The sequence below is a fragment of the Doryrhamphus excisus genome, chromosome 21, assembly GCF_030265055.1.
Source record: "Doryrhamphus excisus isolate RoL2022-K1 chromosome 21, RoL_Dexc_1.0, whole genome shotgun sequence".
Lineage (NCBI taxonomy): Eukaryota > Metazoa > Chordata > Actinopteri > Syngnathiformes > Syngnathidae > Doryrhamphus > Doryrhamphus excisus.
The window spans coordinates 8,503,732-8,524,631 of record NC_080486.1 but is presented as its reverse complement, the minus strand read 5'-3'; the positions used below and the strand labels follow the sequence as shown (position 1 = coordinate 8,524,631).

Below are 20,900 nucleotides of genomic sequence, written 5' to 3'. Positions count from 1 at the left end.
TATAAAACAGAGTGTTTCGTCATCAAACCTTCTTTTAAAGGTGTAAATTGAACACATAGGGCATAAATAAAAAATACGTAATTAATTTAAATCTGATAAAAATGCAAAAAAAAAAACGAAATCAAGTACAGTGCTCTCTTGCCTATGGTTGATATTGTTGTTGTACATAGACCTCCTGTCCAGCTAGGGGCGCTGTTTATTTGCATGCTAGTAAAACCCGTCCTGTCCCTTTAACGCCATTCACGTTGTGCCGCAAGGAGGATCTTCCTCGCATGCCGACAGCTGAGGCTAAATCCCCGCTACCGTCGCTTACTATCTTGTCACTGTCACTTCTTTAACAACATAATTTAATCCATATTCGCTTTAAAAACAGCGAAGTCATATCCACGTTATATAAACACAGCTTTTCCTTTGATAGCTTCTTGTTAGTGAAGACTCGACGATCTGTTAGCCACACCAAAAGAACACAACTCCAGTATATTCAGTATTATTATAATATTTTAGTTATTTTTGTGTGTTTTTTTTAACTCGACAATGACAGAAGAACTCGAACAGATTCTCCTGCAAATGACACAGCCTGACAATGCTACTATCCAGCAGGTAAGACATAAAAGTCTTACTTTTAAAAACGTCAGCTAGCTTGAAGTTGACACTAAACCAAGCAAAATGGAGGATGAGTTAGTATGGCGGCACTGTTGTGTCCTTTGTATGCATTTGATATGTGTTGTATACAACTTTATTTTAGGCTACAATACATCTGAAACAAGCTTTCAAAGACCCAGCCATCATTCCTGCTCTTTGTGCTGTCATGGGTGGCTCCCAAAATCCTCAGGTAATGTGTTGGGAAGTATTTGTATCCAGTGTCATGGAAGTGTTGTGTCCAGTAAATAAATACATCATTTTCCCGTTTTTTTAGGTCCGTCAGTCGGCTGCGGTGATGCTGAGGCTGAGAGTGAAGAAACGGTGGAAGAAGATAAGCCCTGCAGACAGAGAAAGGTGATATAATGATGTCAATAATTGACATAAAGCGCACGAGTGACACCTTTGCGTCCGTTTTCATGCAGCCTCAAGGCGGTGGTGTTGCAGGCGTTCATGCAGGAAACAGAGTAAGATGCCAATTAAATCATTTTTTAAATGATTTAAATCATAAACTAGTTAATAAATTCAAACTTTTAACGTTGCAGACACACAGTGCAGCACTCGCTTTCCCAGTTGTGTGCAGTCATGGTCAAACACGAGACGCCCGACAGCTGGCCTGCCCTGTTACAGCTCCTCAATCAAGCCACCAAGAGCGTCGACCCGCATGACAGACAGGTTCGGCACCATTTTATCAGAAACCTCAAAAAAAGAATGTTTTAGGAAAGAATAAAAAACAAAACAAAATGTCTCGTCCTTGCAGGTTGGACTCCTGCTTCTGAACAAGGTGATCGAGTCCAACCCCGAGCCTTTCCAGCCTCACTACTGCCAGCTGCTGCAGCTCTTCAGCACCGCGCTACAGGACCACAACAATCCCACAGCCCTGTACTACTGCATCCTCACACTCACCGCCATCACGGCCTACACCGGCACCGAACACATGGTGAGACAGAACGACGAGTGGTAGTGGAAACTGACTGTTCTCTGTAGTGGGATTTAATTCATTTATTTGGGAAAACTTACCGTATTTATCTTCCTTCTTTTAGACAAATATATATTTTTTTCCCAGGGGTTGATGTAGCTACGGTGTAGTTTATTTACTTTAATTAATGCAGCTGTAATAAAATACAATCATGTTTATTTTATTTCAAGGACAGTTACATTTAAAATGACTTAAATTGAACAGAATTGAATTGAATTATTAAACTAATTTTGTGTTTTTAATGTATTAATAATGTTAAACTAAAATAGAATTTAGTAAAAGTAAATTGCAATGAAATGAAATGTTATTAATTTAATTAAGTTGAATTTAATACAATTAAAGTTAGTTTTGTTCTGCTATCAATTTCATTTGTTATTAAATTGAATTTAATAAAATTAAGCAAATTATTTTTTAATTATTAAACTATGAAATCTAGCAAAATGAAATTTAGTGTTATTTTATATATATTTTATATATATTTTTATTTTATATATATTATATATTTTATTTTATATATTTTAGTGTTAAATTTAGTGTAAATTTATTTAATAAAATAAGTTATTTAAAATCAATCAAATTATTATGCTGTTAAATTAATTTTGTGTTATTAAATATAATTGAATACAATTCAGACAAGTTACACTTAAATTAAAATATGTTACAAATTAAATTTAGTGTTTTAAAATGGAATTTACTAAATTACATAAAATTACAATGAAATTAGTTAGTTTTTTTATTGTTATTTATTGAATTAAATTTTAATACAATTAAAGTTAGTTAATTCAAATGAATTTTTAAGTTATTATTAGAATTTTGAGTTAATAAATTGAATTTAATAAAATTAATGAAAGTTACAATTAAATGTAATATTAAATGTGTGCTGAAGACTCATAATAGGCATCAGAATGATATAGTGTTATTAATTGAAATGACTTTAGTAATAATGCATAATAACATGAATGCAGCTTAGATGCCCTCTGCATTTAAGGTGCATGTACAACATACACTGTATTATAAACAGTTGTTGTGTCATGATTATACTTATTTTGTACATGTATATTTAATGTGTACGATTACTTTTATGCTTATAATAAAAATGCAACTTTATGCCTTTCAGAACCAGATGCGCTCCATCATCCCCGGTCTGATCATCGCCCTAAAACACCTCATTAAAGCCGATCAGGTGAAGTCACCCATGTGGCGTGTTTATCTATATCATGAATATCTATTGCCTTTTTATTTAACATGGCTGTGCCGTGTGTTCTGTGTTTCACAGAGCCAAGCCAGCGAGGCCATGGAGGTGTTTAACGAACTGATGGAGAGCGAGGTGTCCATCATCGTGCCTCACGTTGCAGACATGGTTCACTTCTGCTTGGAGGTGAGCACTGCAAGACTTTTATTTGAGGGAATTTGAGCATAAAAATGAATCTGAATGTGTTTCCTGTGCTAGGTTGGCAGTGACACCACGTTGACCGACTCCCTTCGAGTTAAAGCGCTATCTTGCATTTCCTTTCTCATCAAGTTAAAGAGCAAGGTTGTGTAACATAATGTCATTAATAACCGTAATTTATTCAAAATGACCCCTCCCATTATTGTGTTCCCTTTTTTTGTTGTAGGCGGTGCTGAAGCAGAAGCTACTCATCCCCATTCTGCAGGCCATCTTCCCCATTTTGACTGCAGCGCCACCGCCTGGCGAGGAGGACCCGGAGGATGAGGAAGATGGAGACAGCGCAGACAATGACAACCCCAAACATTGTGCTGCTCAGGTGCTGCTACCTTGTGTACTTTAATAAAGCATAATTATACTTATACAGGAGTTGATTATTGATAATTCGCAGATTATCGACACCATGGCGCTCCGTATGCCTCCTGAGAAACTCTTCCAACATCTGGTAGGTGATCCTGTTCAATTGTTATTGAAATACCTCATTCACGTGAATAGATTGTATAAATAATATATAAAGTGCACCTTGTCGTCCTATATTTGACTTTTTAAAAAATTTTTTACATGCAAACCAAACCGAGATCCTGACTTTTTTAAAAGTACATTTGCAATAAATGCCTGCTCTTTGCTGCAATTTTGCAGAAAAAGAGGGGTCGTCTTATATTTGGCTTTTAGAGGTTTATACATGCAATATAAAATGTTGTTGCTGTGCTGAAATCATCTTTTTTCCTATATATTTGACATTTCTGACATTGACATTTCATTTTTTGCTGTAATTTTCTATACTTTTAGAGACAAATGTCGTCTTATATTTGAGGTCGAGAGGTTCTTATATGCAAAATTAAAAAGGCCATTTCTGTTACAAATATGTAATTTTCGTCTGCTTTTTGTAGTTTTAGAGAAAAAAAATGGGGCGTCTTATATTTGGCTTTTAGATGTTTATACATGCAATATAAAACACTTTTGCTGTGCTGAGATCATCTTTTTTCTTATATATTTGACATTTCTGCTTTTTGCTGTAATTTTCTATACTTTGAAAGACAGATGTCGTCTTATATTTGAGGTCGAGAGGTTCTTATTTGCAAAATTGAAAAGGCCATTGCTGGAGACAGCACTATTTCTGTTACACATTTGTAATTTTCATTTGCTTTTTGTTGTAGTTGTAGAGAAAAAAAATGGGCCGTCTTATATTTGGCTTTTAGAGGTTTATACATACGAACGTTGTTGCTGTGCTGAAATCATCTTTTTTCCTATATATTTGACATTTCTGACTTTGACATTTCATTTTTTGCTGTAATTTTCTATACTTTTAGAGACTGATGTCGTCTTATATTATAAAAATGGGGCGTCTTATATACGGCTTGCAGAAAAGGGCACTGCCGTGCCGAGACGGCATTTTTTCTTATATATGTATAGTTGTAATCTCTGCCTGCTCTGACAAAAAGAGGTGTCGTCCAATATTTGGCTTTTAGAGGTTTATAGTACATGCAATGTAAAACATTGTTGCTGTGCTGAGATGGCATCTTTTTTCTTATATATTTGACATTTCTGTTGTTTGCTGTAATTTTCTATACTTTGAAAGACAGATGTCGTCTTATATTTGAGGTTGAGAGGTTCTTATTTGCAATATTAAAAAGGCCATATCTGTGTGGCGACAGCACCATTTCTGTTTGTAATTTCCATCTGCTTTTTGTTGTAGTTTTAGAGAAAAAAATGGGGCGTCTTATTTACGGCTTGCAGATCTTTATACATAGGAAAGGCCGAGACAGCATTTTTTGTCATATATATATATATATATATATATATATATATATATATATATATATATATATATATATATATATAGTTGTAATCTCTGCCTGCTTTGACAAAAAGAGGTGTCGTCTTATATTTGGCTTCAAAAGAATGTTGCTACGCCAATTCAGCGCCTTTTCTTTTATATATGTATAATTTCTGCATGGTCTTATATGAGAGAAAAAGGGGGTTGGCTTATATTTGGATTATAGTAGTTGACGTATTTTCTCTCTGCAAGAGCGGTTGTCTTATGTGCGAGTCAAAACAGTTCTTTAATGTTTATATGTTTAATTTCTAGATGCCGCTGACTCAGACCTGCCTTGCCAGCGATAATCCCTATCAGAGGAAGGGGGGCCTCATGTGTCTGGCCGTGCTGGCTGAAGGATGTGCGGACCATATACGCACCAAGTAGGCTTATATGCGTTTCCGTGAACATGGAAGAATGTATATAATTGTGTGTTTACGTCAATGCTATGGCAGGATGCTGTCGTCAGTGCTGCAGACGGTCTGCATAAGTCTTTCTGATAGTAATCAGGTGGTACGCAGCGCCGCTCTATTCGCTCTCGGACAGTTCTCTGAGCATTTACAGGTGACGACCTACTTGTTTGATTTCTTTCCGCTCCATTTATTTCAGTGTTCCAACATGTCTGTCCTCTTTTTACAGCCTGACGTCAGTAAATATTGTGAAGAATTGATGCCTTTGCTGATGGGCTACCTTTCGTCCTTGAACCAAGCCAAGGTCGGACATATCACTAAAGCCTTTTACGCACTGGAGAACTTCTTGGAGAACTTAGGTAAGCTAGTAATACACTTTCCTGAGACAATTTCCCGATTAATATATATTTTTTTTAATGTGTTTTGTGAACTAGGAGCTGAAATCGAGCCTTACCTTACCACGCTGATGGACACTATGTTGTCTGCACTGAACAGCACAGACAGCATGAAAATCAAAGAGCTCACCGTGTCTGCCATCGGCGCCATCGGTGAGAATATCATGTGCTAAGAAATTATCAGTCATAGTTAGCGTTTTTTTTTTTATTGTATTAGCATCCATATTTCAACCTTTTCTACATTTTTGTTGATCCCGTATTCTTTGGACTACCTACTGGTTCTACGACTTATAATCAAATGCAACTCACATATCTATAAATATTAGGGCTGTCAAAGTTAACGCATTAATATAAGTTCCTTTTAACGGCGGACTGGTCGTTAGCCAATCACAGGCTAACAACCATTCACACTCACATTCATACCTATGGACAATTTGGAGTCGCTAATTAACCTAGCATGTTTTTGGAATGTGGGAGGAAACCGGAGTACCCGGAGAAAACCCACGCATGCACGAGGAGAACATGCAAACTCCACACAGAGATGGCCGAGGGTGGAATTGAACCCTGGTCTCTTAGCTGTGAGGTCTGCGCGCTAACCACACGCCCACCGTACAGCCTTTTTTACTAACAAACATTTACAATTTAAAACCAGTATCATAAATAAATCTTATTTTGAGCTGACACAAATAAACAAAAACATGTTAGTGTGAGAGTATTTGCTGAACGTTTGTGGGCGAGTTTAAGAGCTAATACGCTAATAATAAAGACTGTTTTTTTTTTTAAATAATGGCCCAAAGTTCCCAAATTGATATCCCTTTACATAAAATTTGATGTTATTATTGTTGTAGTTGCACATCGAATCGATATTTCCCTTACTTATTATAGATAAAAACGTATTTCCATATGCGATTAAATGTGATTAATTGTGAGTTAACTATGGACAAATGTGATTAATCGCGATTAAATATTTGAATCGATTGACAGCCCTAATAAATAGCTATATCTGTTTGTTTATACACACATCATTTATTGTGCTTTTGCTGACACCTAGTGGCTGAAATAATTAAGCTGAGCTTGTGACAAATTTTGGCACACAAATTGAATGATACATAGTGTATTGGGTTCTTTTTGGTACGGAATACTTTCTAATATGTTTCTGCCTTAGAGACTGTCCGGAAAATGTAATTTTAGTTTCAGAAAATACTTTTTGTTCAACCTTGCTGTACAGTTTAAAGCTAATCATGCAGCTAATTGTACTGCATATGTTATTGTTGTGTTGTTATGTTATGTCACTAGCCAATGCTGCCAAGGAGCTGCTGGTTCCTTACTTCCCTCCAGTGATTGCAAGCCTAAAAGGCTTCCTGACCACCACCACGGAGGAAATGAGGTCTCTGCAAACCCAATCGCTGGGTAGGTTGGACTCCACAGCAGCCATAGTCACCTTTTAAATTGATATTTATTAATATTTTGTTGTTATTAGACACACTCTCAGTGCTGGCTCGAACTATTGGTAAAGATGTCTTTAGCCCTCTTGCCGCGGAGTGCGTTCAACTGGGACTGAAACTCACCGACTCTATCGATGACCCAGACTTAAGACGCTGCACGTATGTTGTTGTTTTTTTTCTCCTAGTCTTTTAGCTTAACAGTAACACACGTCCTCACTCCCAACAGGTACAGTCTCTACTCGGCTGTGTCCACAGTCTGCCCGGAATGTTTGACTCCTCACCTCGATCACATTACAACCATCATGCATCGTGCCCTCGAGTCCAGCGAAGGCATCACGGTATGAAGCTTCCATTATAAAATATATTCAAATTACATGAAAAGTGAAAGAAAAAAATAACAGGCACACCTGGAAGAGGACAAGACGTTTGTCCTGCTGGATGACGATGATGACGACGATGATGATGATGACAAAGGAGAGGGAAAAGATACGGATGAATTTCTGGAAGATGAACCCGAGACGGATATCCACGATGTTGCAGGGTACATGTTACTCTAATATTAATATAAAAAGAACAGTTCCTTGTTTGTCGTCTTCTTCACCTCTTATGCGTCAACGCATCAGGTTCAGCGTGGAGAATTCCTACATTGACGAGAAGGAGGACGCCTGCGACGCGCTGGGGGAGATTGCCTTCAATACCGGGTATCGCACATGCGAGTAGATGCCAAGACATGTTTTTTTTCTGTGGAAAAATGATCGTCTTATATTCAATGTAATAGGGTAGATTAAACCTATCATCTCCAGCTCAACCGCATGCCTAAATGCCGTATTTGTAACATACCTCCAGGTGTTTAGTTTGTTTTTTTTAATGGAATTTTTATTAATATGGATGCTTTTCCTTGTCAGTGCTGTTTTCCAGCCCTTCCTGCAGTCAAGCTTTCAGCAAGTTTTTGAGATGAGAAACGTAAGTCACCGCGCGGAGTGGAGATTATGGTATTGCTGGGGTTTATCTTTTTGTCTGTATTCAAAATAACATAACTTCTGAATGGATTTGAATAAGATTGTCAGGAATTGTCGGCAATGTGATATGGAAGAACTCATTCATGTTTAAGGTTGATCCGGATCACCGTATTTAACATAGAACTCCAAAAAAAAATGGGACATTTAGCCTTCCCCATGCTAGGTGTTAGCATGGTCGGCATGCAAATCTGAGCATACTAGCATTTTTGCGATTTTTTTATGGGTAGACATATACGGTATTAAACACCACTATCATGCTCAGTGTTATCATGCTCAGTGTTAGCATGCTAACATTAACGTAGTAGCATTTTTAGCCATTTTTCTGGGTAGACACTATTCTACTAGGAGTTAGTGTGCTAATTTTCATTGATAGACACATATATAAACACCACTATCATGCCACATGTTCGCATTGCCAGCATGCTGATATTAGCATAGTAGCATTTTTTGCCATTTTCATCGGTAGACACTTATTTGAACACTTAGCACTATCATATTCCGTGTTAGAATGCCAACATCAGCATAGTAGCATTTTTAGCCATTTTTCTAGGTAGACACTTATTCTAGGAGTTAGTATGCTAATGTTAGCATTATTATTATGGTAACATGAGCATACAGGCATTTTTTTTATTTTCATGGGTAGACACATATATAAACACCATTGTCATGCCACATGTTAGCATTGCCAGCATGCTGATATTAGCATAGTAGCATTTTTATCCATTATCATTGGTAGACACTTATTTGTACACTTAGCACTATAATGTTCAGTGTTAGCATGCTAACATTAGCATAATTGCATTTTTAGCCATTTTTTTAGGTAGACCCTATTATGCTAGGAGTTAGTATGCTAATGTTAACATTGCTAACATGGTAACATGAACATACAGGCATTCTTTAAAATTGTCATGGGTAGACATATATATGAACACCACTATCATGCCACGTGTTAGCATGTTAGCATTGCCAGCATGCTGATATTAGCATAGTAGCATTTTTATCCATTATCATTGGTAGACACTTATTTGTACACTTAGCACTATAATGTTCAGTGTTAGCATGCTAACATTAGCATAATTGCATTTTTAGCCATTTTTTTTAGGTAGACCCTATTATGCTAGGAGTTAGTATGCTAATGTTAACATTGCTAACATGGTAACATGAACATACAGGCATTCTTTAAAATTGTCATGGGTAGACATATATATGAACACCACTATCATGCCACGTGTTAGCATGTTAGCATTGCCAGCATGCTGATATTAGCACAGTAGCATCTTTAGCCATTATCATCGATTGACACTTTTTGAATAACACTTGGCACTATAATGGTCAGTGTTAGCATGCTCACATTAGCATAGTAGCATTTTTAGCCATTTTTCTAGGTAGACCCTATTATGCTAGGAGTTAGTATGCTAATGTTAGCATTGTTATCACGGTAACATGAGCATACAGGAATTCCTTTGACATTTTCATGCATAGACACATATATAAACACCACTATCATGCCACATGTTAGCATGTTAGCATCGCCAGCATGCTGATATCATCGGTAAACACTTATTTGAACACTTAGCAACTGTGTGTGATCATGTTCAGTGTTAGCATGCTAACATTAGCATAGTAGAATATTTAGCCATTTTCATATGTAGACACTAATGCGCTAGGTGTTAGCATGCTAATGTTAGAATGAGCATCAGTTTTTGCAATTTTCATGAATATAACTAAGCAGACACAGCTATTATGCTAGGTGTTAGCATGCCAGCATTAGTATGTTAGCATTTTAAGTCATTAAAACTGTTCTGTGGTATGTTTTCATGGTCAAGGAATCTAAATATGTAGATATAGTAAATATAGGAATAATATTTATGGGGGCCGCTTGACGGAGGTCTTTTCTACTTCTTAATTATTATTATTATTTTGTTAAATATACTCCTTGTCTAGTATCCACATGAGGATGTTCGCAGAGCAGCATTTGGAGCCATGGGCCAATTCTGCAGAGGACAACACAAAGTGTGGCAAGAGAATCCCACTGACTTTAACCACCAAGGTACCACTGTGCATAGCTAATAAAGATAGAAATGAAAGTGAACCATCCCATCCTTACTCCAGCCCTACTGAGCATGCTGAATGAGGTGATGCCGTGCTTCTTGGAGACTGTGCGTACGGAGCCCGAGCGCCAGGTTGTGATGGGAATCCTGGAAGCCATGAACGGCGTCATCAAGTCCTGCAAGGAGAAGGCTTTCGAGGACCCCGTGCGTCTCAAGGAGGTCTGCAGTGTCATCTGTGATGTGCTTAAGAAGAAGGTGAGGCTAAGAGAAACTCAAAAAATAAATTATATTGCTGTAATATGAATTTTTTTTTCCGTGTCCAGACTGCATGTCAAGACAGTGATGATGCTGACGATGATGAGCAACAGGTTGGCTATTTCTTGGAGTGAAGGATTTTACAAACTAGCTATTGTTATTGCTCTTCATTTGTCACAATGCACTTTTAATCACTTCCTGCTTGTTTGACAGGCGGAGTATGACGCCATGCTACAAGAGTTTGCCGGTGAGGGCATCCCTCCACTAGCTGCCGCCGTGCCAGTGAGCAACTTTGCTCCTTTCCTCAATGACATGCTGCCTCTCATCCTCAGCAAAACTGTGAGTCTGGACTCACTTTTTTATGTTTTTGTGATTAGGAGGGAATATATCATGATAAAAAAAAGGAAGGGTAGGATTTAACTAGAAAATTCCCGCAGAAATTTTGATGGGCTTGCCACCTGTGCTGTGAACCTCGGGCCCGGTGCGCCAGCAGCTACCGTGCTAGCACCTAGCAAGACAGCCTCAAGTACCGAAAAGGTTGATGCAGTCCCATAGTGTCCCCACATCATGCCATGTGTCTATTTGGCTTTAGAAATGAATAAATTAGCTAAAATGCTAACAGTCATCATGCTAGCACCTAGCAAGAGGGCCTCAAGTTTAGAAAGTGCCAAGGTTCTCCTATAACCGTCCTACATCATGCCATGTGTGTATTTGCCTTTAGACATGAGTAAATTAGCTTAAATGCTAACATGCTAGCAATTAGCATTTAGCCAAAGGGAGAGTTGAGAAGTTTATCTCAAAAATGAGCCGTTAATCACGTTTCTACGTGGCCGTATGGCCGAGCTACAAGGCTGTGAAAAGTCTGTAAATTCTCGTTTTCCCTGGAATGTGGCTGTTCTAAAAATAGAACAGGTGTATCTAATCTAGTGGCCCATTTTTGAACGTTTTGGTGAATAGCGTCGCCATGGTTACACAAAACGTTCCAAAAAATAAATACCGCTGTAGTCCTGAGCGTCAGGATTCCGGCGGTGTAACATGTGTGGGGGGGTCCTTCTTGCGGTTTTGGCCGCATTACGCGCGTCATGATGTGCTATATATATCACTATATTGACACTTACTATGGTACACATTATGTCATTGGATGGTCATATCACCTCATACTTCGGTACGGGACAAAAAATTAAATTAAATTAAATTAAATTAAATTAAATTAAATTAAATTAAATTAAATTAAATTAAATTAAATTAAATTAAATTAAATTAAATTAAATTAAATTAAATTAAATTAAATTAAATTAAATTAAATTTATTATGAAAGCAGGAAGTGAACAAATGTAACAGTTACTGATTGTAAAAGTACCAGATGGAGGGGTAGGATTTAATAAGCTTTGCCTCTTCCTACTCCTTTTGGACATGTGGAACTGTGAACTGATTATGTGATGCATTCAATTGTAATCTGATGCATGTTCAAATGAAATAAAACCATTACCATAATAATTGATTGCATGTTCTCCATAGAAACCATCATGCACCGTGGCGGAAAAATCCTTCTCTCTTGGCACAATTGGAGAAATTCTTCAGGCTCTAATCGGCGCGCCTGAAGGTGGAAAACTGGCGAGCAAACTCCACAAAAGACTCCTCCCGGTTTTGGTAGCTGGAGTGAAAGACGGCGACCCGGAAGTCCGCAACAACAGCGTGTTTGGACTCGGGTGTCTTGCCCAAGCTGCTGGTTCCACTGTAGTCCCGTATCCTTGCAATGTTTTTTTTATTTACTAAGTGTATTATTATGTGGAATGTTGCACTTCCGGATTATATGTTCCTTAGTGGAGACGTCCTCAGAGATTATCCCATGATGCTGTCAGTCTTCTCCAACTTGCTGACCAAAGAGTCAGACCGCAGGGTGATTGATAACTTGTGTGCTGCCCTCTGTAGGATGATCCTAAGCAACGTGGAGGTGGTACCGCTGGAGCAGGTGACCTTGCAGAGAGTGGATTATAACGTCCCTGTTGGATGTGTGTGATAACAGACAGTTTGCTAGCAAGTGGGACAGGTTGCTGCTATCTGAAACGCAAAACATAAACATGCAAAAAATTAGTTTTTTTAAAATTATTTGTTTTTTGAAAAAAATAATGGTTTATATTTCCAAAATGTATATATATTTACATAAAATTTGATTTAGTTATTTACAACTTTATGTGTTTTAAATTTTTTTTTTATCATTGTGCCTGGAAGTTTTCCTTCCACAGCCCAGTGGTTGGGGACTGATAGTTACTATCCTTCATTTGCATTATTACAGTATAATACAGGGATGGGCAAACTATGGCCCGGGGGCCGCCAAGCGTTTGAATCCGGCCCACCAGTTGCTTTCTAAGTATTTCAACTTTTAACATACAAACTGGCAACATGACTTGCAAGTTGGATGTCTCATTTAGTAAAAAAAAAAACAAAAAAAAACTGTACAATTAAATGACATAGTTTAATGTGGTGTGATGTTTAAAGTGCTCCTGAAAAAAGGGACATGACAACATACAGCTGATATTATAACACTTTTACAGATTTCTGGACTATAAGTCGCTCCGGAGTATAAGTCGCACAAGGCCAAAAATGCATAATTAGGTAGAAAAAAACATACATAAGTCACACTGGAGTTTAAGTCACATTTTTTGCGGGTAATTTATTTTAACTACTTGACCAAAACAGACATTACGTCCTCTTGGAAGGCAAGTTCTAACAATAAAAGAATAGAGAACAGGCTAAATAGATGTAAGATATGCTAACACAATGGTTATTCAGCTTCACAAAAAATAAACATGAACAGAAAAGGTGTCCAGTCTTTATGTAACATAAATAGTTTTTTATTTATAAGTCGCTCTGGAGTATAAGTCGCAGGAACAGCCAACCAATGAAAAAAAGTGTGACTTATACTCCAGAAATACGGTATTTTTTTCATTTATAAGTCCCAGGAACAACCAACCTATGAAAAAAGTGCGACTTATAGTCTGGAAAATATGTTAGTTTTTTCATATATAAGTCGCTCTGGAGTATAAGTCGCAGGAACAGCCAACCTATGAAAAAAGTGCGACTTATAGTCCGGAAAATATGTTAGTTTTTTCATTTCTAAGTCGCAGGAACAGCCAACCTATGAAAAAAAGTGCGACATATAGTCAGGAAAATACAGTAATTCAAGGCAAATTATAAGCATAAAATAGTATGTGTGTGTGTGTTAAATATATGTTCTGGTCCCCTCGGACAATTTTGTGAACTCAATGCAGGGCCAGAGTCAAAATATGTGCGCACTCCTGTAAAAATAATAAGTAAACATAATAAATAATAAGTATACATAATAATGTAATGTATTATAATGTATATGTAATACATAATAAAGTATAGTAGATCCCAGGCTATGGCAAAAAACACAATAATGTACACGGCAATAGCCAATGGACCAATAGCTTATTAGGCATTGGGGCATGAAACACCTCCTAATCCACTTCCCGGTTGTACCTGGGAGTCTTCAATGGAGGTGGAATTCCCCCACGCAACATGACATGACCTCTAGACACTACCTCTTTTATGACTTGCTCTTTTGTCGCAGACTAAAAACAACACATTATGTCCCCCCCTCCTGACTCCCAGTTTTAAAGATTAAAATATCATTTGTGACAGGTTGTCCCAGCTCTGGTTGCTCGACTTCCCCTCAAAGAAGATATGGAGGAGAACAAGACTGTGGTCAGCTGCCTGGCCATGCTCTACTCACACAGTCCTGCTCTGGTAGCATGCACTCACTTTATATATAAGCTGAAAGACTATATAAGCTGCTATAGCATCGATATAAGTTCTTAAGGTGCCTTCCTTCCAGATTATGAATCTAATGAAACCCATCGTCAGCTCATCCTGTCACGTGCTGGGCAGCAAGGAGGTTGATGAAGGTAAACGTTAATAGTTTTTATGCTGTGTGAGTTTTTAAATTTTTTTTTTTTTAAACGTTGACACGTCTGACTTTGACAGAAACGAAGATCATGCTGGCTATGTTTTTGAAGCAAGTCGCTCAACAGCACGCGGACGACTTCCGAGCGGCTGCGACCTCACTTCCCGGGGAGCAGGAGGCCCATCTCAGCGCGGTTATCGGCGCCTCGTGACGGCGACAAGTCAGGCATTTGCAGTTTATTTTATACTTTCGGAAAACTTAAGTGTGTGCACTGTGCTACTCTTATTTATATTTTATAATGATAAGCAACTTATTTTGGTCTAAAATCTACTTTAACCCTTAGATGCATGAGTGGGTCAAAAATGACCTGGTCAGGTTGTTTTCTTGAAATATATTCGTATTGAAAATGTCATATTTCAGGTATTCCCCAAAAATCATTTTTTTTTGATATCATGCCAGTCACATTTTTAACTTGTATACATTTTAAGAAATTTTTATTTTTGTGTTACTACCCCAAAACTTCCATAAGTAGGTCAAAAATGACCTGGTCAGGTTGTTTTCTTGAAATATATTCGTATTGAAAATGTCATATTTCAGGTATTCCCCAAAAATCATTTTTTTTTTATATCATGCCAGTCACATTTTTAACTTGTATACATTTTAAGAAATTTTTATTTTTGTGTTACTACCCCAAAACTTCCATAAGTAGGTCAAAAATGACCCGGTCAGGTTGTTTTCTTGAAATATCTTTGTAATGAAATTTTTCATCATTTCATATTCCATATATTACCCAAAAATCGTGTTTTTGATATCATGCCATTCACATTTTTAACTTACCTTTTATACATTTTAAGAATTTTTTGTTTTTGTGTTACTACCCTAACCTTCCATAAGTAGGTAAAAAATGACCCGGTCAGGTTGTTTTCTTAAAATATCTTTGTAATGAAATTTTTTTTTATCATTTCTTATTCCATATATTACCCAAAAATCATGTTTTTGATATCATGCCATTCACATTTTTAACTTACCTTTTATACATTTTAAGAAATTTTAGTTGTGTTACTACCCCAACCTTCCATAAGTGGGTCAAAAATGACCTGGTCAGGTTGCTTTCCTGAAATATCTTTGTAATGAAATTTTTTTATCATTTCATATTCCAGGTATTCCCCAAAAAACATGTTTTTGATATCATGCCATTCACTTTTTTAACTTGCCTTTTAAACATTTTAAGAAATTTTAGTTTTTGTGTTACTACCCTAACCTTCCATAAGTGGGTCAAAAATGACCTGGTCAGGTTGTTTTCTTGAAATATAATTTTTTTTAATCATTTCATATTCCAGGTATTCCCCCAAAATCATGTTTTTTTTTTCTCCTATTGTTGTACGGGGTCATTTACATTTTTCAAAAATGTAAAAAAAAGTGAAAAATTAAGATGTTTCCAACATGAAATCTTTCTGAAATATAATACTAAATATCATACAAGTGATTATTCCTAACCAAAATGGCAAAATTGACATAAAAAAGCATTGATTCTAGTATGGGTCATTTTTGACCCACTTATGGAAGAGTGTAGGTTCCACTCACTCGTGCATCGAAGGGTTAAATCACTTCATCTCTCTAAATGCTGTATCCACATTACCTCTCACATCCAACAGTCTCCTACAAGGTATTCATTAAGAAATACAATCCATATTTTATGCAGAAATATTCCACAGGGACAATTATGAGTCTTTTTCTAATACATACTAATGTAATAAATGCATAAATATTGATGCCCTACTAAGTTGCACCGTCTCTCTTCAGTGTTGAGGGGCCATCATCACCTGCAAGAAGAAGATGAGAAGATCTTCAATCACAGTTACATGTGATGCTGCATCATAATATCATAATCATAGTCTTGTATGCTTATTGGTAACATCAATAAAGCTACATTTTTCTCAGCCTTTTGCGATGGTGTTTTGATTGGAAGAATTTGGAACGTCGGACCTCCTGGATTTGCATGCCTCCATGTTTCTGGGCTGTCACTCATGCCTCTGACAGGAAGCTAATTTTTATTTTATTTTTCAGGTCAAGTGTGTAGCTTGTCTTGACCTTTCCAGCTTTGTCTCTCCCTCCATTATTGGCTGCCCAGGTTGGACCTCTAAAGGGAGCATCACCAATATGAAGATGGACCACTGAAGCACCTCATAACAGTCCTCTCTCAGGAAAAAAAAGGTACAGTTTTCAGTCTTTTTCTTGTTTTTTAGCACAATCTGCACCTGTCTCTGCAGGGCTGATTCATAATTTAGCTCCTGTGATGGTTGCATCATCACAGCACTTATGAGCTTGTGTGATGGGTGTCACTTAGGATTGGATTTACACTTTATGAATGTTTGTGTTGGTATATTTTCTCATGGGACCAAAGGCTGCTTAGCAAAAAAACATAAAGTTTAATGTAAGTGCAAGCCTGGGGACCATTTGTTGTATTACATTTTGTTTTTATTCACCTTTGTTTCCATCTTTCTTTATTAATTAATTCATTTTCTACTGCTTATCCTCACGATAAGCTTGTCAACCCAATGGAAGTCGTAGGAGGTCGTTATATAACAGTATAACAACAACAGTGTCATCATACTGACATTTTAGTAACATTAAATTCATCACACATCAACTTAACACTCAAATTGTGTCCCTGACAATTACACAAACGTGGGTCGCGGGGGTACTGGAGCCTATCCCAGCTGTCTTTTGGGGCGAGAGGCGGGGTACACCCTGGACTGGTGGCCAGCCAATCACAGGGCACATATAGACAAACAACCATTCACACTCACATTCATACCTATGGACAATTTGGAGTGCTAATTAACCTAGCATGTTTTTGGAATGTTGGAGGAAACCGGAGTACCCGGAGAAAACCCACGCATGCACGGGGAGAACATGCAAACACCACATAGAGATGGCCGAGGGAGGAATTGAACTCGGGTGTCCTAGCTGTGAGGCCTGCGTGCTCACCACTACACCGCCGTGCAGCTCCCCTTCTTTCTTCACAAACAAAAAGTTTGTTTGTAGCTTTTTTCCGTTCTTTAGTAATCAGTAGTAGAACATCTGGAAGCTTTGGGAAAATATCAGTTCCCGACTGAAAAAGAAGCATTCATTCATTCATTTTCTACCGCTTATCCTCACAAGGGTTGCGGGGGGTGCCGGAGCCTATCCCAGCTATAATCGGGCGAGAGGCGGGGTACACCCTGGACTGGTGGCCAGCCAATCACAGGGCACATATAGACAAACAACCATTCACACTCACATTCATACCTATGGACAATTTGGAGTCGCTAATTAACCTAGCATGTTTTTGGTAACCGGAGTAACCGGACAACATGAAAACTCCAAGCGGAGATTCAAACTCAGTTCTTCCTGATCTGACTATGCTAACCACTTGTCGACTAGTATACTAACCACTTGTCCACCATGCCGCCTATCTCTCAGAATATCTGTCTAAATCTGTATTATTGAACACTTCTCCTTTGCGGAGAAGTGTGGCATAATATTATATTATATTGAAATATACTTCAAAAATATAAAATTTAATCCCAATTCTCCTGCCAATTAAGCTTTAAAAGTATCTATAGCACGATGTTGACCTCTGATGTATGGGGTTTATAATGTGGGCCTCAGGCTGGCCACAATAAAAGGTCACTTCAATTCTTCCCAATTAAATATATTTCAAAAACATCAAATTTAATCCCAATTCTCCTGCCACTTAAGCTTTAAAAGTGTCAAACACGATGTTGACCTCTGATGTATGGGTTTTATAATGTGTGCCTCAGGCTGGCCACAATAAAAGGTCACTTCAATTCTTCCCAATGAAATATATTTCAAAAATATCAAATTTAATCCCAATTCTCCTGCCAATTAAGCTTTAAAAGTATCTATAGCACGATGTTGACCTCTGATGTATGGGTTTTAAAATGTGATGATGACAGTAAAGGTGACATGGTTGATATATGGCCGAACTGTATCATGTGACACTCTCAGCTAGTTCATCAAGGATCAAGGACAGAAGAGTCATTCCAGTTATGTGCGTTCCAGTGCAAGAGACATTGTTCCCTTCTAAACCAGCGCAGACATAATAAATCCCCTCATTGAAAGCAGACAGGGATGCAGATAGTGATGTGTTTGGGGTCTGGATTGTGATGGGAGGAGGTGTTTACATGTTTGTAGAAAATATGCTGCATGCTTCAAATGAGAAAAAATAGTGCCATCTAGTGGACAAATTACATTAATTAATTAAGAATTACATTTGTTTTGTGTTAAAAGATAAATGTGGGATAGTTTTTATTTGATGTTTATTCCAAAGAAGCTAAACACACCTCACTTTACTTTAATTATTTAAAAAAATAAATTAATAAATTATTTTAAAATTATTTTAAATTAAATGAAAATTAATACATTATTATTTATTGAAAATTAAATTATTAAATTTTCTTTAAATTATTGTATTATGCATGGACTATTCCAAACATAATTGAGACACATGTATTATTTCAGTAGAAAATGTGCTGCATGCTTCAAATGGGTAAAAATAGTGCCATCTAGTGGATAAATTGACATTTTACTGTTAAGAATTACATTTGTTTTGTGTTAAAAGATAAATGTGGGATAGTTTTTATTTGATGTTTAGTCCTTTAAAAAAATAAATAATAAATTATTAATAAATTAATAAATTATTTTAAAATAATTTTAAATTTACATGAAAATTAATAAATTATTATTTATTGAAAATAAAATTATTAAATTTTCTTTAAATTATTTTATTATGCATGGACTATTCCAAACATAATTGAGACACATGTATTACTTCAGTAGAAAATGTGCTGCATGCTTCAAATCGGTAAAAATAGTGCCATCTGGTGGACAAATTGACATCTTACCATTAAGAATTTGTTTTGTGTCAAAAGATAAATGTGGGATGTTTGTTTTTGTTGTATCTACAATTCTAAATTCCTCCAGCAAATACAAATCTACATTCATTCAACAAAGCCAAAAATAGGGTGAAAATGAAAAACAACGGCACAAAATGTCCTTTGGCTCTTTAAAAACCCGTTGCTAACTGGCATTAATAAAAATAACTGCTAGATCGCTAGCGGATAAAAGGGTTTGTTTGTAAACAGGATTGTACATAAACTACTCATTTGAATTCAGTTCGGACACTGATCTGCAGAATGTTTCCTTCTAGTAGCTTCAGAGTGGCGTCTCAGGCTCAGGCCGACTTACCTGAATAACAAAACAGATATCGAACGTCTCAGGGTATGTGGGTCAATCTTGCCCACTGGTGGTGTGAATCCACATCAATTGCTGGTTAAAAGTAAACATAGCATCTGCGTATTGCGACCTCGGTATATGTCAATGTCATCTCAGTAGTAAAAATACACACCTCAGGGTGATGCGGTGCTAATGTATCCCAAATGAATGCCACGCTTTACGAGACGCTGTGCTCTGTTCTCCTAATCAACCAAATGGAATCCTATTGCAGGTTCTATCAGGCTGCGCTGACAACATCCTGATTGGGAATCAGATGGATGCAATCTACGGTGTCGTGATGCAATTTAGGACCACATGAATAGAGATTACGCTTTAACCAGGAGGCTACATTTGGGGGTTTTAGTGGGTTTTTTGAGCTGTCTATGCTCATTATCCATCACTGATCATTCACTAGTTATGTATAATGTAGTTTATATATAATGTTTATTCCAAAGAAGCTAAACGCACCTCACTTCACTCTTTTATCAAAGCTAAAGTAAAAACACACAACATCATGTACAGTTTTTCTTTAAATTATTATTATTATTATTATTTATTTATTTAAAATGTAATTATTAAATCTTCTTTAAACTATTTTATTTTATTATTTTATTAAATTATAAATTATGAATTAATAAATGATTAATGACTTAAATTATTTTAAATTAAATTTTAAATACATTTATTGAATGAATGAATAAATGAATGAATTAATAAATAAATTAATAAATATTTTTTGATTAAATTATTATTAAATGAATGAATGAATGAAAGATGAAAGTGTTGAAGATAAATGTGGGATAGTTTTTATTTGATGTTTATTCCAAAGAAGCTAAAACACACCTCACTTTTACTCTTGTATCAAAGCTAAAGTAAAACAGCATCACACAACATCATGTAAGTTTTTCTTTAAATTATAAATGAATTAATTATTAATAAATTAATTTTCAGTCATTTTAAATTGTAAATAAAAATGAATATGTTATTTATTTAAAATTAAATTATAAATTTTTCTTTAAATTATTTTATTATGCATGGACTATTCCAAACATAATCGAGACACATGTATTATTTCAGAAGAAAATGTGCTGCATGCTTCAAATGGGAAAAAATTGTGCCATCTAGTGGATAAATTGACATTTTACCGTTAAGAATTACATTTGTTTTGTGGTAAAACATAAATGTGGGATGTTTTTTTTGTTGTATCTACAATTCTAAATTCCTCCAGCAAATACA

General features: G+C 36.4%; 1 protein-coding gene across 2 annotated transcripts; it reads left to right on the top strand.

Annotated features, from left to right (window-relative positions):
* Positions 1 to 230: 230 nt before the first annotated feature.
* ipo4 (importin 4) lies at positions 231 to 16,324 on the top strand. 2 transcript variants are annotated; one of them, XM_058060515.1, is made up of 31 exons: positions 231 to 600; positions 746 to 832; positions 917 to 996; positions 1,065 to 1,106; positions 1,185 to 1,314; positions 1,400 to 1,579; positions 2,736 to 2,801; positions 2,895 to 2,996; positions 3,069 to 3,152; positions 3,235 to 3,384; positions 3,457 to 3,510; positions 5,155 to 5,264; positions 5,337 to 5,445; positions 5,521 to 5,650; positions 5,726 to 5,839; positions 6,983 to 7,096; positions 7,167 to 7,290; positions 7,358 to 7,469; positions 7,533 to 7,672; positions 7,755 to 7,832; positions 8,037 to 8,094; positions 10,095 to 10,200; positions 10,263 to 10,456; positions 10,525 to 10,569; positions 10,670 to 10,795; positions 11,975 to 12,201; positions 12,296 to 12,428; positions 14,123 to 14,227; positions 14,316 to 14,385; positions 14,465 to 14,604; positions 16,188 to 16,324. In XM_058060515.1, exons 1-30 carry the CDS (start codon positions 535 to 537, stop codon positions 14,593 to 14,595), a joined length of 3,267 nt encoding a protein of 1,088 aa, XP_057916498.1. In that variant the 5' UTR covers positions 231 to 534; the 3' UTR covers positions 14,596 to 14,604; positions 16,188 to 16,324. The 2 variants fall into 2 exon arrangements, with proteins under 2 accessions (XP_057916498.1, XP_057916499.1); XM_058060516.1 differs by having other exon boundaries at positions 14,465 to 14,609.
* Positions 16,325 to 20,900: the final 4,576 nt, after the last annotated feature.

Excerpts from the sequence above, each read along its gene's own strand:
- ipo4 (XM_058060515.1), top strand. The coding sequence starts at position 535 with ATGACAGAAGAACTCGAACAGATTCTCCTGCAAATGACACAGCCTGAC. Across the intron at positions 997-1,064 it reads AGCCCTGCAGACAGAGAAAG|CCTCAAGGCGGTGGTGTTGC; the intron begins GTGATATAATGA and ends GTTTTCATGCAG. Across the intron at positions 14,386-14,464 it reads CAGCAAGGAGGTTGATGAAG|AAACGAAGATCATGCTGGCT; the intron begins GTAAACGTTAAT and ends TGACTTTGACAG.